We start from the raw sequence: 16,115 nt of genomic DNA, 5'->3' as shown, positions 1-16,115 counted from the left end.
AGAATTAAGATGAATTAATACCGTAAAACATCGTTCGATTCTAATATTGTGACATTCGTGTAAGCTTTCGTAATTCAAATTTGCTTTTAATTGTAGTCTCTTTTCGTTTCGAAAATTCTTCGAGCGAACGAGAGAGAAATAAAGAGGATGACTCGTGAACGTCCATCCCAAGAAAAGAAGCAGACGTTCATCCACCACATGTTGTCTTGTCTCAGTTTCTCTTCGATTATCTTTAAGGATCGATACCGCCAATCAAGAAACCCGTTTCCGCGGATCTTGAGACAGTGTTTTCACGGGGGTCCACGGCTAAGATCGATCTCGAGATCGCCCATCGTGGACCGTGAGAGGCGGCTCGACGCGTCGAATCTGTTGCGGGCTTCGCAAAGAACATCGCGGCAAAAACAAGGAAAACGGCTGGCTTCATTAGCATACCGTGTCTGGATCTTTCCTCTTCCCTTCCTTTTACTTTTTCTTTCATTTTTTCTGTTTTTTTTTTCTTTTCCTTTTTACGTGGGGACCTCATCGTTCCTCCGCGATTCTCGCCACTTTGATAATTTCGACGGCTTCGCGGCCATAATTTTTTCCCCGCTTCCTCCTTGGCGAGTACGCCGAATTTCGTAATGTGCTTTACTCACCGCGAGAAACTGGCTTCGAAAAGGAGGACGCGTGTTCTGGAGTCTTGTGGGGGAGGTACGTAGGAGGTACTTGAAGGCACTCGATCGTAGAGAAGGGATAAAAGATTATATTATATTATATTAAAAGAAAGAAAGTATTAATACGATTGGGATGCGGTAGAAAACGTTGTTTGGCCTGGGTCACTTTATTTTTAAATCATTTGTTGGGACGTAAAAATAGTCAAATACATCTTAACATTCTTCGCGAGATACGATGGAGAAGAATATATACATATAACTTCTTACGAAAGAAATATCTACGATCTTGAGAGGATTCGAAAAATACGATAATATCTTCTGATGAATTAGATTTGAGTTAATTTGGAATAATTTGAACAATTTGAATTTCAATAGGTATACGATTTAAATCATCTTGTCAATACTATTTCCCGCTCGATAAACTGAATCTTGCATACATTGAATTACAAAAACCAAAATAATTTTGTATTCTGCATCTGCATTCAATAATTCTGCACAATCCAGACATAACATGAGTTCAGAAAATACATTTCTTTTTTCTTTCGGGGGAAAATCGAAAAATTCCTTAACGGTGATCTAACGTATTTTTTTTTTTAGATCGGAAAAGATTTATTAATAAAATTGCACTGGAATTGTGGTATGCTTATAGAGTTTCTTCGTTGTTCACTGAAGGCTTTTTCGACGAACTTACCAGTCAACTTTTGTTTTCCTTCTACTGAAAGTCGTGGTATTAACTAGATAAATATGTAAATTTATTCACCGTGGTAATTTGTCGCACGCATGACTGCTTAATATTTAATCCACGAACGCAACCACGGACCGGCGATAATGTTCACGCTACGAAATTGTAAATTTGGCAAAGGAGCTTGTTAATATTGTCGCGTGCGTCGCTTGTTTTCGTCCTTAATTTAAATTATGTATTTTCCATTTCTATTTCATCATTTTCTTCTCGTTTCATGCTTAGAGATTGACGAAATCGTCGCATGGTTGCTTATTCTTCGAATAATCGCGTTCTATTCGTTCGTTAGTTGACTAGAATGCCGCCGATCGCGAGATTAGCGTTAAACTAAAGACCAACGACACGCGAATTTTTCATGAAAATCTAACACGCGATAAATATTTTCTATTTCTATATTTGTACAAGAAAAAAATTTCTTTCGGAAAATAGAAAGTTAAAGAGAAACTGTCTAGTTCGCATTCTAAAACGCATAAAAGTCTACTAGTAGCATATAATATACCTAAAAAATGTTTATGATATTATAAATTGGTAATTAAGAAAGTGCGACGTAATATTCAAACCATGCACTTCCAACGTGAAAAATGGTTTTCAACGAAAAAATCACTTAATTCTCTTCTAATTACCCTAAGCATCCACTATGAAACTAATTTAATATAAGACTAGAACAAATTAAAGCAATTTCCCATTCTTAACAGCTAGTGGTCACGTTTAGATTTTTATAAACAACTCGAAAATAATATGGAAACGAATCAACGAGTAACTTGACTAAATACAACGATAATTTCAAAACATGGACGCGGTTTTGCTCTAATTTTACTTATTTTATTCGGAACTCGGCGAACACTTATGTAACAGTCGCGAGTCATGATTAATCAGGTCTGTTTGCATATTAGACAGAAATATTAATTAATATACTATGACTGTGACTATTTCTTGATCGATAACCGATATGATTCCATTGGACGTTTACACTTACGGACGCTTACAGCTTATGGTGGATTTTGCGAACGTATAAATTAAACGCGTAACAAACGACTATTTGAAATTTTCTTGATGCACGCACTGTAAACACGGATATTAGCGATTTTTGTTTGAATTGTTGCCAGTTTTCCGCTGCTTCACATCACTCACGCGGACGTTCGCATCCGCAAATCGATTACACGCGTACATCCGCTTCGTACATTCTACGATCCTAATTTTTGCTAATCCGACGATTACTAAGCTAACGAACAGGTTGTATTTAAAGTGTCGTTGCATACTCATCCCTATATCTTCTTGTAATTGACACGAACGAAAATTAGGAAAAACATAATGTAAAATAACAGAACGGTAATTGGCTAATAGATAACATTTTTTTCGTTCGTTTTCATCATTTTTGCTTATTATGCATATATATATATATGTATGTACATTGCATATGTGTCATATGCAAGACTATTCGAATAGTTAGTTTTATTTCTAGTTTTATCATGAGTGATAATGTAAAAATTTCATAGTGAAAATTTTTACATAGTTTAACATATTCTCTACTCGTACAGAAGAATGTATTTTGTGAGAATTTCAGATTTCACGATACAAAAGAATACTTTCAAGATATTAAATCGGTGAAACATATCACTTAATTGAATCTCTCAGTTCGAATATTAGGCACTCTGTAACAATTAAAATATGGTACTTTTCTATGGAGTTTCAAATTTTAGTATTAGCTTAAGTTCCATTTTTCCTCTTCATCTTAATGTAGCTTTTAAAATTTATCAAGAACCATAGCTGGGACGTTACATAATCCCCAAAGAATTTCAATGCAACATTTCTTTCACAGAACAAAATTCGTTATTCACAGAACTAATAAAAATTACATGTAACAAGTGTAGTTTTCGTGCCTGATGACAAACATGGTTAACTGTGTATAAGTTCAGAAACTAGTATAACCCGGTTATATAAATAACGAATGAGTCCCCCGTCCTGTTAAGGTGCAATTTGCCTATCAGCAAACAAAACCGGGCAGGAAAAAACAAGAACAATAATACGACACTGGCAATAACGTGAGAAGTAGTAACTCACGTTTATAATCCATATCATCACGACTAGAAGCTTCTTTTCTCTCACTGCAAACTTTATTTCTATTCAATTTTATATAGTAAAGACAAATGGAAGATTGCTGTGGCGACAGCAATCTGTTTAAAGCGAAGACTAAACACAAAAAAAAAATACACTTGCCTGAATACTTTATCGAAATATCCACTGAAAAGCAGCTGAATCGAACGACGAGAGATTCTATTTAATTTTAAGTTCCGTTTCTCCGGCGGTGAAAAAGCGCGAAAACAAAATTTACGAGAGCTAACCAACGACATTAACGTACGCGAACCATTTAATGATACGTCCAAAGAATATTTACGCGAGTTCGATTCCCGTGTAAATTTCGAGTAGGTAAGGAGTGGGTGTTCTGCTCTTGACAGACGAAAATGACGACTTTGGATACGGTTCCATATAAATAGCATTGTATTTCACATACCTCGTGTACACTTTCAATAAATATCTTTCAAATAGTATGTACATAATGACAGGAGAAAAGGGACAGTTCGATCAGAGAAGGAAATTAAGCATAACCCGTAACCGATGACTCTGCCGTAATTTTTCATTCCTAACTTCATTTATAATCATAAATAATTTTAGATTTACGTCGAATCACTTGTTTCTTCCTCGAATGTTCGACGGTGCCTTTAACATATTTTAATTAAAACGAAACGATATAACAACGGAATGGAGCAACAAATCGAGTAACACCGGTTAAGAGTTAGGTATCGTTCGAGTATCGTAATTCAACATAGCTGCCGTCGGCGCGGCGACTCGAAACTAAAACGGAGACTCTCGACGTCGGCGTATTTATGGCACTGGTTCGATCGTCCTCGGGCTTCGTGAATCACAAAATCACACACGCGTATTTTCTCTTTCGAGCACACACAGCGCAACTTGCAAACGAGAATGGCCGAGCAGCTTCTTGAAAATTCTTCCGGCGGTGTCCAGAAGTTTAGGTTTCCATTTCAACTCGCGTTTCCAATATATAAGATCGCTGAATGGAAAACGATCTTCTTTGATCTCAGCGTTTCATTCGATCGCTCCTTTGATTAATTCATAGAGCTCGAAATAGCAAATACTCCCTCGCTCTTGGTGATCCATACACATCAGAATTTTTCTTCGCTACAGCTTTTCCAGAGCTCGACTATTCGTTAATAGTTCCCTGGTGAGTCTCCACACTTGTTTCGCCGCGTTCTCTAAACCACTAGGCGACTTGCCCTTAAATAGATCCAAGTTTGGCAAAAAATAATGTGGGCATCTGCGACACTGCAGACAGGAGATCAGTTGCAAAAGAATGCCATTAATTCGATCTGCTATGCACGTTTCGTCCCATTCTGCTTCGTGCGGGTGTTTCTCGCACTCGTACAATAATAAGGTTTTCATATGATAGCTGGTAACCGGGTTCCCAGGTAGATCGAGATGTCTGTCCCTGAGAGTTTTCAAAATGCTTAAACAACGCTTTCTACTGCCACCCTGAAGCAAACGATTCTCCGCGTCTATGAACGATAACGCCCAGGCGTCGCCCTCCATAGCGGACTGTTTCCCTTGCAAACCAATGCACTCCTTCGACAACATGTCGAAGCCTTCTGTCTTCACTTCAGCCACGATATTAGGATGTGGCCAAGGTATATGTGCGATGGGCCAGTGAGAAGCTGACCTGGGCCACAGACCAGCGCATTTGAACGCTGGCGTAATTTGTACCACGTACCGCTCTCTGATTCGAAGTTTCACTTCTGTTGTATCTGCTATCATTTTTACCGAGTCCCTGTAGGCACACTTATCACAAGCCTGTGCTACCAGAGTTTGAAATCTCGAACGGATTTTCCGGGCGGACAGGTAGCCGGACGCGGTGATGAACTCCACCCAGAGGGACATGGATCGCTTTCGACCGTCGCTGAGCTTCAACACCGCGCATCCCGGCAATGTTCCATCGTCTACGAAATTCAGTACCCCCATTTGATTTAGGTAGATCACGATCTCGAATTCCGTCGGAGATATCACGTCCAGACCGTCGAAGCGACCATTGTAGTCGGTCAAAGAGGAGATGAACCTCGGCTCCTGTACCTCGACTTCCTTCAGAACGTCTTGAACCACGCGACACACTTCTTGAATCGTCTTCATCACCTGACTCTTTCTAGTCATCACGCGTTCTCCGAAGTACTTGTTGATTTGGTACACCATCTTGGATTGGGCCGACAGCATATCAGCCGGCAACAGCATCGCTGCGGCGGCCTGAAGCCTTCGAAGGCTTCTCTGTCGCGGTTGCTATTTTCTTTTACCGCATTCTGCCTCAAAACTTTCCAAACGATGAATTTTCTTGCGATTTTAATCGAAAGTTCTTCTTCGCTCCCTTTCCATTTGCTCCTCCGTCTTCCTCCTATCTCACTAGCTTTGCGTTTCAAGTCCAACTACTCGATACCTGAGAAACGAATCGAGAATTGACCCCGTTGGTTCTTGAAAAAAAAATGACGATGTTCCTCGCGCGTCGCGTCGCTTAAGGACGCCGGTCCTTGCGGCGGAGACACGAACGAGTAGCGAGAGGAAAAGGTGTACGAGCGACTCCGTGCCGGAGCAGATAGTCGACTGCGCTGTCGTTCACCTCCTCCGCGCCACCCGCTCTTCGAGTCGTACGAAGACGTGCGGTGGCCTAGGTGGTCCCTCCGACAGGCTACGCCTTATACCGCGCGGTTCGACCAATCCCGTGACGCACTAACCGCGCAGGCGTGGCCTGTCGTGGTGCGCCGACCGGATCGATCCGCACGAACCGTTCTATCTATATGTTACAAACGCCTCGCCGAAGGACGAACGGAGCGGCGGCGGCGGCGGCTAACCCCAAACGCAAACCCCTTTTCCCCCATGAATTATGCAGATCCGACTCGTTTTATTTCGTGCTCATAGATACCATGGGGCTCGGCCATTCCTCCGCAACCCCTTCGAACCCCCAAATTTTCGTCATGGTGGAAGATTCGCCGATCACGCTTCGTTACTTAAGCGAAGAAACCTAGTCGTAGTCGTGGCGGATTTTTAGTTGTTTCTGGTTTGTCGATTCCCGATCTTCGTTCGGTCGGATATGGTTTTCGTGGTTTCCTCGAACGATACTACTCTGTCGCTATCTATATGGTCCCGGTAACATTTCGCGAAAAGGTGCTTCGACTTGAAATAAGAAATTCGCGCGCGACGCTGACGCGGTCGGTTGAGTTATCGAAGATGGGGCACAGTTTCGTTTACGAGCGTTTTTATTGAGGACCGGACGCACGCGGCGAAAAAAGCTCCGTATAAAATGTACATTTAACGACGACAACGATAACTCTCCCATTAAGGCTTGTAAATCGCGAGGCAACTGCCCGATACGGCGCGCGTAAAGTGTTGCCGCTCGCGAGCGCGAGCTCTCCGGTTCCAACGTTTTCCTCTCACTTTGTTTTTACGGGCCAATAATAATAACGTAAATTCCCAAACGATCGGCGTGCAGAGAGTGAGTGGCAGCGGTTAACGAATGTCATTGCGCTGGGAAGATAAGGATGGAAGTTTCTGGGAAGAATTAAGATAAGGGACACGGCTCGCGCCTCGTAGGCGTATAATGACCATGAAACTCGGTAGCGATGCCTTTGACGAGGTCGTTTCGGCATCCTGCGCACGAGTGTTAATATCGTAGATAATAATTACGCCGTGATGGTTTTTATGTTCTCGTTTAGAACTGGCTACGATTGAAATCGGACGACTGTACGAAATTTCGGATCTCGTTATTTGGAATGCAAATTTTATGTTTGATAGAAAGATTGTTATGGGAGGATAGTTGTGAAAGAGATTTGAATTAAGCGACAGTCTTTTATCAACTTCAGTCTAGCTGTAGAGGATCGTCGTCAGAATTGTTAATATTCACTGATTCTTCTAATGCATCGTTAGATTTGTATTGAAAGTTACATAAAATACACGCCACTATTGGACTAAAGTTACTTTGGTGGGAGAAACAATTGTTGAGAAACAATTCAGTTACCGGTTTATTGAAATTCTCCGTTTTCCGATTGATTTATACGATGAAAGAAAATTATTTGGATAGTTCTTAAGAATGAAGGAAAAGTTTAGGGATGTTTTTGAAGACATATGATTTATTAATTCAAACAATTAATTTCCATCTTTTTCGATTTAAAATATTTATGATGTTAAAAATTCAAGTTTTAATAATCTCATATTAATCACAGTAACTCGAAGCAAAGGTTTCAAATCAATTACATGCATTCTTATTATGAGACGAAATGCATTTATTAGTTTATATTTACATTATGTGTTCGAACAGCGATTCTCTTGAGAAATAAATATCGTTTAAATAATATAAAGAATTATGTACATACAACAATATGGTGGCCAAGCTACCGTCGGCAGCTCGATTGCTAACCGATCATAAACATTAGATTAATTTAACGATAACGGATCACACGACAATTCACATTAGCCATTAGACGAATAAGAGTAGCTAACCGAGTATCTATTTAATCTCTCGCATACTGCAACGCTACGTAGAAAAATCGTTCGAGCTGCGTTAATAAGCAGGAGATTCCGCTCCAAGCGAAAGCTTCAGTCGTATAAAAAACGCAGTAATACTAATATCTTCCAAACTAGTACGTATTTCTAATGATCGGTGGACACCTCGATTAACATTCGATTCAGTCTACAAAATTTAACGTGCCCATTTCGAAATGAAATATTCGATTTATACAAAATCAACGTAGAACCTAGCAACAATTGCTTTCGTACGAAACAGGACACTGGCTGTACGATATTGCACTGGAACGAAACGTTGCACTGAACAACGTTTGACTCGCATTATTCGTACCATGGTTTAAAAACTATTAAATAATAGAAAAAGAGAAGAAAGGAAGAGGAAAGGGATAACCGTAATGAAACTTGTTACACCGTCCCTATACCCTGGTACGCTGCAGCGTGTGCAAGAAGATAGCGAGTGAAAGTAGGTTTCCCACGTTTACGAGGGTAAAAAGCAGGCAAAGAACTGTCGCGAAAGCAGCATCCTGAAAATCGTGATTCACGCGAGTCACCGAATCCTTCAACGTTCCTCCAACGTTCCTCCAACTTTCGCTTGTCTCTGTCTTTCTCTTTATTATATTCCTCAATTTGGAACTTCAAAAGCGAAATTCCCAGTTCAGCTAAAGTTTCTCCAGTGCACGACTGTTGGTTAGTAATTCTCTCGTCAGTCTCCACACTTGTTTAGCCGCGTTTTCCAAGCCGCTTGGCGACTTTCCTTTGAACAGATCCAGATTAGGCAGGAAATAATGAGGACATCTTCGACACTGAAGGCAGGATATCAGCTGCAGGAAGATTCCGTTAATGCGATCTGCCAAACATCCTTCGTCCCACTCGGTTTCCAAGGGATGTTTCTCGCATTCGTAGAGCAACAACGTCTTCATATGATAACTGGTCACTGGATTTCCCGGAAGATCCAGGTGTCTGTCCCTCAAAGTCTTCAAGATGCTTAAGCATCGTCTACGACAGCCACCTTGCAACAATCTCGTTTCTGCCTCCGTGAATGAGAGAACCCAGGCGTCACCCTCCATGGCCGACTGTTTTCCTTGAAGCGCCACGCTCTCTTTTGACAGCAGGTCGAATCCTTCCGTCTTAACCTCCGCCACAAGGTTCGGATGCGGCCACGGTATATGAGGAATCGGCCAGTGCGCCGCCGATCTTGGCCACACGCCGGAACATTTAAACGCCGGCGTGATCTGCACCACGTATCTCTCTCTGATACGAAGCTTTACCTCCGTGGTGTCCGCTATCATCTTCACGGAGTCCCTGTAGGCACACTTATCGCAAGCTTGTGCCACCAGTGTTTGAAATCTCGAACGAATCTTCCTTGCGGACAGGTAGCCGGAGGCGGTGATGAACTCCACCCAGAGCGACATGGACCTCTTCCGACCGTCGCTGAGTTTCAACACCGCGCAACCCGGCAGGGTGCCGTCGTCGACGAAGTTGAATACTCCCATCTGGTTCAGGTAGAGGACCACCTCGAATTCGCCGGGTGAGATAACCTCGAGGCCCTCGTAGCGGCCGTTGCACTCGGTCAAGGAGGAGATAAACCGTGGTTCTTGAACCTCGACCTCCTTCAAAACCTCCTGCACCACCTTGCACACTTCCCGGATGGTCTTTTGTACTTGGCCCATTCGAGCCTGCACCCGCTCGCCATAATACTTGTTCATCTGATACAGCATCTTCGACTGGGCTGCCATCATATCTTGAGGTAGCAACATCTTGCCTTAATATCCTTTAATCGATATCAACGAAGATTCTTTGCAGTCGCTTCTCTGGAACCGGCGAGTCTCATTCTTTCGCGTGGACGCGCGTTTCTTCGATTAATTTGCTTTTACGATCCATGATACCGAGCTTTTTTCGGTCCAGGTATCTTTCTCCCTAAAATGGTCTGATCGATCGATTACGACGATGACAAATAGGGTTAGCACTTTCGAGAAGGAGTCACAGGCAAGAGGACGAACAAAGCGTGCACGAATGTACGGCGATCGGCGGCGGCAGGTGTTGTTCGTGGAACGAGCGCGACTCGAGGTGCTCCGCGCGCGCGACGACAGAGAGAGCACCGGCGACCACCAGCCCGTTCTACTGCCCTTGTAATTGTGTGCCGGCTCCCGAAGTCCCGCCTTCCGGAACGACAGGGTCACGTGGAGTGTGCGCGGTTTTGCCACGCCTCCTGTCGTTTCTTCTCTCTCTCTCTCTCTCTCTATCGCTCTCTCTGTCTCGACCCGGTGCCGACCGACCGCGCACACCAAACCGTCACGGCCTCTCGCCCTTTCGATCCGTCGAATTCTTCATCCCGCTTTAGTTATTTACGCGGTTTCTTTCGTCGTTAACGAGGGACATGACACAGGATCTCTAGGGTGGTCTAAGGGGATAGGTAATGCGGTACATAGTCCGGATAGAATTTTGTGGACAGTGAACGAAATGTATCGATTACACGGGAGTTATTGTATAGTTTCAAAATATCGAGTGGAATTTGGGGAGGATTTGGCTGGGCTACGATACGTTTAAAGATCCGATTGGTTAAAGTTGACCGGTTTTGAGTAGCTAGTAGAGAGATCTTCTTCTCTTCTTTAAGATGGTCTACTATTTCGAAAGAATTGAACATCCTTTTAGTCAGAAATATTCTGTTAATTCTTTCATTAAATATAACTTTATTCGGTTTAAAGTGCATTTGCACGTTATATATTCCATTTAAGATATTTGTAGAACCCATAAAGCGTATTTAACTCAGCTTTCACCTGAAACTCCGTCGCTATTTGGCCATGAACTATCACAATGTAAAAAGTGTACGTAAGAAACGCATAAAGCGCACATCGAGAACGTTGGTATACATACAATTGTCCCGTCAAACAGCAGGACGCATAAACATAGTAGAAAAAAAGACAATAATGCCTTGGCACTTGTTCTTCCATTCCTAATGTCAAGGAGACATCGACGCTTTTCTGCGATGTATCAATCCATCGACTGTCCCTGGAAATAAATTCCTAGGGTAAAAACAAGTTGCGAAAGAACGCATTGTTCGGGCTATGAGATCGCGAGAGGATTCCACGCACGATCATTCGAGCCGATAATTCCATCGTGAGGGTCATTTGAATGTTCGACGTCCGAATAAGAAGCAGATCTGTGTTCGTTTTCTTGTTTGCTCGCGAATAACAAAAACAGCCCCCGCGGTCCGCAATATGGCAGCGGTGCGCTGGCAGATGTTTTTGAATAAGAGTAGCGATCCGCCAACGTGAAATGCACCGCTTTCCTTTTATGCGTTGATCGTAAAAACTCGTGACGCGAATACCTGCGTCCAAAAATACCGATAACCCGCCGAGATATCCCATACGTCGAACGTCCCATAAGATTCCGGAGATTACAGCTTTCGTATGACGAGGTAAGATTCGGAGATTCTCTTCTTTGACCTCCTTAACCCTTTTGTTATCGGAAAATCTAGAGACACGTTGTTGGAGACGGTGTTTTATTTGATGAATGGTGGGGTTGTTGAATGTTTGGTGCTGTTGAAAAGGGTGCTCTTAGTTGGAGGGTGGTGTTAAAAAGGTTTAGCGCCTGTGGATGTACCTACGCTCTGGTTTAGAAGTTCTAGAATAGGACACCGTTTTTAATAAAACTTCTGTATTCGGGGTAGGTCACAAACTATATATTTTAGTAAAATTGTTAATTATAAGCGTACTAGCACTTATCTTTTTTATGGTATAAACTATCGAAAGAAATAATATTTTTTTGTGTATTTTAAGGATTCATATTACTAATAATTATCTAAATGTACCCGTTTTAAGATTTTTGTGTATTTCACATGAATTCTTTTAATTCGAGTGCTGTAATTTTATAGGACGTTAACTTCTAAAATTCTTACGTGGAAGTTTGCTTCCCTCGATCTTGATATTATCAACCAGAAAGTCTCCAATCTCGAAAATATTCAACATCATATTAACAATCGAATCAACGACCAAGAATCTTTTCGCGAATCTTACTCTATTACTAGTGATTACTTTCCACGCACGAAGACGCACAGGACTAGTATTCTAACAATAGTCGGAGGAAACCTTCAACGACGCGTTTCTATCCGCTTCGCCTCCAGATAATCGAATAAAGTTCAGAAATCCAATCTACTCGAAGTTGGAGTGGTAGATTGGTACCTACCAGGCCTGCTATGCCTTCGCTAATACGACTTGATTCATGAGTCAAGCACGTGTATCTCTTTCTCCCTTTCGATCTCACCCTGTCTTTTACCCTGGCGCTGTTTTCGCGCAAGACGAGGGGTCAAACGTTCTGCTACATCAGCCCTCGCATTAATGCAGAACCCGGCGTCTCGTTGTGCCCTAAACGTGCCTTTCATCATCTCGTTTCGACGTAATTCGTTTATAATCTGAATTATTTGTACACCAACAAGATAACTCGGGTTCAGTTTCGAAATGATGCCTTCGTGTCTTTCATTCGATGATGTTTTGGTAGTGGAGAAAGCTTTTCGAGTGGTTGAAAGAAAATTGTAGAAAAATATGCTGTGAGAGTAACATGTTGTATTCTTCATATTGGAGTTCTCGATTTTTATTTGACATAAAATTTCCAAAGGTTTTTATTATATTGAACCGCTATTAGGCTAAAGGATAAATTTCAATGTGTAATGAACTTTTTTTAAGAGAATTCTTGTCTTTTTCTGAAACTTGTCAGTATTTAAATGTTTTGATTGTAATATGATTTGTCACTAGTTGGGGATTCATAAATCATAGAGTGCCTTATGTCAGCAATGAACAATATTACATTTTGTGTGGATTTTCTAGAAACTTCTATCATCATATGTTAATTTTGTTTTTTAAATCCGAAGTAGAGAGCATATTAGTAGAGAGAAAATAGATATATTACCTAATCACAATCAATCTGAAAATCTAAATTTCATATTCTGATTAATATTCGTCCAAAAGACATACATATATATTTGCAATTGTATTGCTATTACGCATTACATAAATAATTCCTATTAGATATCAATTACTGCACAACGTAACCAGAACAAAATAACATATTAAATATGTATAATCATGTTATTACTCTTTTTGCCATAGCGTATTGAAATAGACATACATAATCGATGTTTCTACAATTTCAATGTCATTTTCATACTAATAACTCGTATTTGACGTAATAAAGATCATTGTTATTAACCGATCTTCATGTTTAAACACGTACTTTATTCGCGAACTTATATGAATCTTTAAAGATCAAATTATAAGTAACAAGGTGAATGATATATATAAAAATACCTATATGCTTGTACAAACAGTTACTATTTTAATATCTTCATTAAATCCCTATGTTTTAGAGTTCTAGAATATTTCCAACACTACAAAATGCCTTCGGTATTCGCGAAACTTCCAAGTAAAATTTTCGAGGATCGTTTCCAGCGACTGCACTATTCACTGGACTATATCTAATGTCCCGATCGCGCCCAAAAAGATCGAAGTTCCAAAAGAGCAATCCTAGTTGAATGCAGTTTGCCAAAACATACTACTACGAAGGCTCGTTTTACACGACAGGTATAAAAGTCTCGAACAGTCTCTTATTACGTGGCGTCTCATTGTATAAGATTTTAGTGTAGAAACGACGACAAGTCCCTTTTCGCAAGAGGCAGCCAGCCGAATTGAAGTATACGCAGACGGCAGCCTTGTAAATCAGCTCGGATGAACATCCTCGCGTAATCCTCGAATAATCCTGAGCTCAGTCGTCGAGCTCCAACAGCCGGCAATATTGGAGAGCTCCATCGTGTATTTTACGGTCTCCTTGGTTAATGACACGTGAACCAACACCGATCTCTCGATTCGATCTGCACGAACGGAACAGCGACCGCGAATTGCGAAATTCCTTGCGCAGATAACACATTGAATACAAGTGTACAGTTAAGTGCGTGAAATCACCGCGACGAGGAAGTGAAACTCTGTATGATTTTGACAGAGGCTTGTGGTGGAAATTATGATTATTATTACCTATAATTTTCATTTGGGATTTCGACAAATTCTAATTGGTTTAGTTAATGCTTGGAATAGATTTTCTTGGATTTCTATAAAATTGAATTAAATTGATAGTATTCCGCGCTGACACTTTTGAAATTGCATATTTTGGAGATTTTGATTATAATTATAGATTCATTTCTTGTAAGTAGATGAGTAGTAGTAATATATCGCGTTAGCGCTTGAATATATTTTTCTATGAAATCTTAGCATTATTTCGCCATCAAACGAAATCCATCATCAAAGTTGAAACACAGCTGCAAACTTACTTAAACTATCGACCTTCCACAAGAAAAATTACCATTTTCCCACCAAGCCGATTAAAATACTACTCTTAAAAAATCTTAAAGTACTACTTAAAATAAATTAGTTGCAACCAATACAATTTTACGCGGTGTCGAATCTTTACGACAAAATTTAAGTTAATAAACGTGTAATGATCGAATAAAGATCGTGTAGACCAGATTATCGATACGTGAATGGTTCATGGTTCAGTAACGGAAGTACTGGTCCAAATCGAGTGACGGTCTACTCGCATCTGTCGGTCGAAGTGAATAGCGTTATGCGTTGTTTTGTAATATCCCCACACTCCGATATGGGTTCATCAAAGGAAGAAATGTCGTCGTTCGGCATGTACCGAGCGCCATTAGCTCGGCTCGTTCTGTCCAATTACTTTCATCGAGGCTGACGACAAGACAGGAATCCGCATTCCAAGTCGGGTACTTGAAAGTATTCCGTTCACGAATCAACCTTCTTCGACGATAAATTGTCGACAGATATTGGAAAATGAGTATATTTTCTCGGAAAATAATTAACTACTGTATTACTTTGTGCGTGATGCTGGTACATCGTTTGAAACCAGTTTTTTTTTTTATTGTGAATAACAGTAGTGATGTTCTTTATTCCTATAATTTAAAATTTTCAAGGTAAAATATATTTTTAATTCTTCTTAAGCCAGTGTAAAATATAATAACTTCGCGATTCGAAAATAAGCGACAGATCACAGAAAGCGATAAATGAAGTACATAGCAGAGAAATTATAAGATATATGTATAACACTTTCAAGAAGTCTTCGTATAAACTATGCTTTTTAATGCATCTATGCAAAAATTCAAAAGGAACGAGTTGGATTCACGGTGGATGTCGGTTGAGACACTGCTTTGTCTCTCTGGTAGCAATTCTACGTTTATTAGGGGCAACAGGACTAGCTGCATCACCGGGACCTTTGTGCGCCGGATGCCGCGATGCGTTATCTCGTGCGAGATACGGTAATAAAGGTATGAGAACACGCAGGTGGCACGTATAACTCATTGCCGCAGTGGATGGTCTTGATGGTTCTCGAACGTTTTCGACGCATCAGCCGACGCGTTCACGAAACGAGGGTCGTTAGAATGGAGTAGACACAACCTTTCTTGGAAATTTGACGACTGACGTTGCGTTTGTCACGTTACTATGGCTACCGTGTTCGTCATACAAGAGAAAGAAATAAAAGATCTTAATCTTACGCTTATATAGTGTCCAAAATAACGCTACTTCGATAAAACAAACGAAGTTAAAGTTGATTTTACTTTCTCGCATCCACCTTTCCCACGCAAAACTCATTAGGAAAACAAATATAATCTCAACGAATTCCTCTATATTCTCAAAAAAAATTTTCTTCTCTCTCGAAAAAAAAAAATGCCTATGCACATCTCTCAAGTGCTAACTTTCCAGAAGAACCGAAAACACAAAACTCTGGAGCCTCATCCCCGTTGCTGCTGCGTATAATTAATGATCAGGCCACTTCAGGCATATACACCGAATCGAATAAACCACCATTCTCTCCGCCTCCCATGTTTTGTTCGAGCTATCGTGATTTCGAGTGGTTCGCGCGCCACGAGAACGATCAAGAGGGTGTTCGAGAACCTATGCAGCCGAAGAGAGACGGGGGGTCTATTATTGTCCGGTGCTTAATCTGTTTGTTGTATACCGGGCTGCTAAGTGGTACCCGTGGTTCTATGGTGCCCTATGGTGTACATAGAGGCGAGCAGCGAGGGGCCCTTGTGAACGCGACACATGTTGTTACATCACGACGCCCATTGTCGAAGCACGCTGCTGCGC

General features: G+C 41.1%; 3 protein-coding genes across 20 annotated transcripts in view; 1 reads left to right on the top strand and 2 right to left on the bottom strand.

Annotated features, from left to right (window-relative positions):
- LOC117213639 (neurobeachin) overlaps positions 1-16,115 on the top strand; it is a 416,930-nt gene that overhangs the window by 374,328 nt on the left and 26,487 nt on the right. The window lies entirely within an intron of this gene.
- LOC117213641 (protein mab-21) lies at positions 3,869-6,121 on the bottom strand. Its single transcript, XM_033459163.1, has one exon. It carries the CDS (start codon positions 5,686-5,688, stop codon positions 4,591-4,593), a length of 1,098 nt encoding a protein of 365 aa, XP_033315054.1. The 5' UTR covers positions 5,689-6,121; the 3' UTR covers positions 3,869-4,590.
- Positions 7,714-10,121, bottom strand: LOC117213642 (protein mab-21-like). The gene has a single exon (XM_033459164.1). It carries the CDS (start codon positions 9,723-9,725, stop codon positions 8,628-8,630), a length of 1,098 nt encoding a protein of 365 aa, XP_033315055.1. The 5' UTR covers positions 9,726-10,121; the 3' UTR covers positions 7,714-8,627.

This window comes from Bombus bifarius, unplaced genomic scaffold (assembly GCF_011952205.1).
Source record: "Bombus bifarius isolate JDL3187 unplaced genomic scaffold, Bbif_JDL3187 scf7180000009125, whole genome shotgun sequence".
Taxonomy (NCBI): domain Eukaryota; kingdom Metazoa; phylum Arthropoda; class Insecta; order Hymenoptera; family Apidae; genus Bombus; species Bombus bifarius.
The sequence above is the reverse complement of the archived record's forward strand: the minus strand, read 5'-3'. Positions and strand labels throughout refer to the sequence as shown.

Coding starts and splice junctions, on each gene's coding strand:
- LOC117213641 (XM_033459163.1), bottom strand. CDS start 5,688: ATGCTGTTGCCGGCTGATATGCTGTCGGCCCAATCCAAGATGGTGTAC.
- LOC117213642 (XM_033459164.1), bottom strand. CDS start 9,725: ATGTTGCTACCTCAAGATATGATGGCAGCCCAGTCGAAGATGCTGTAT.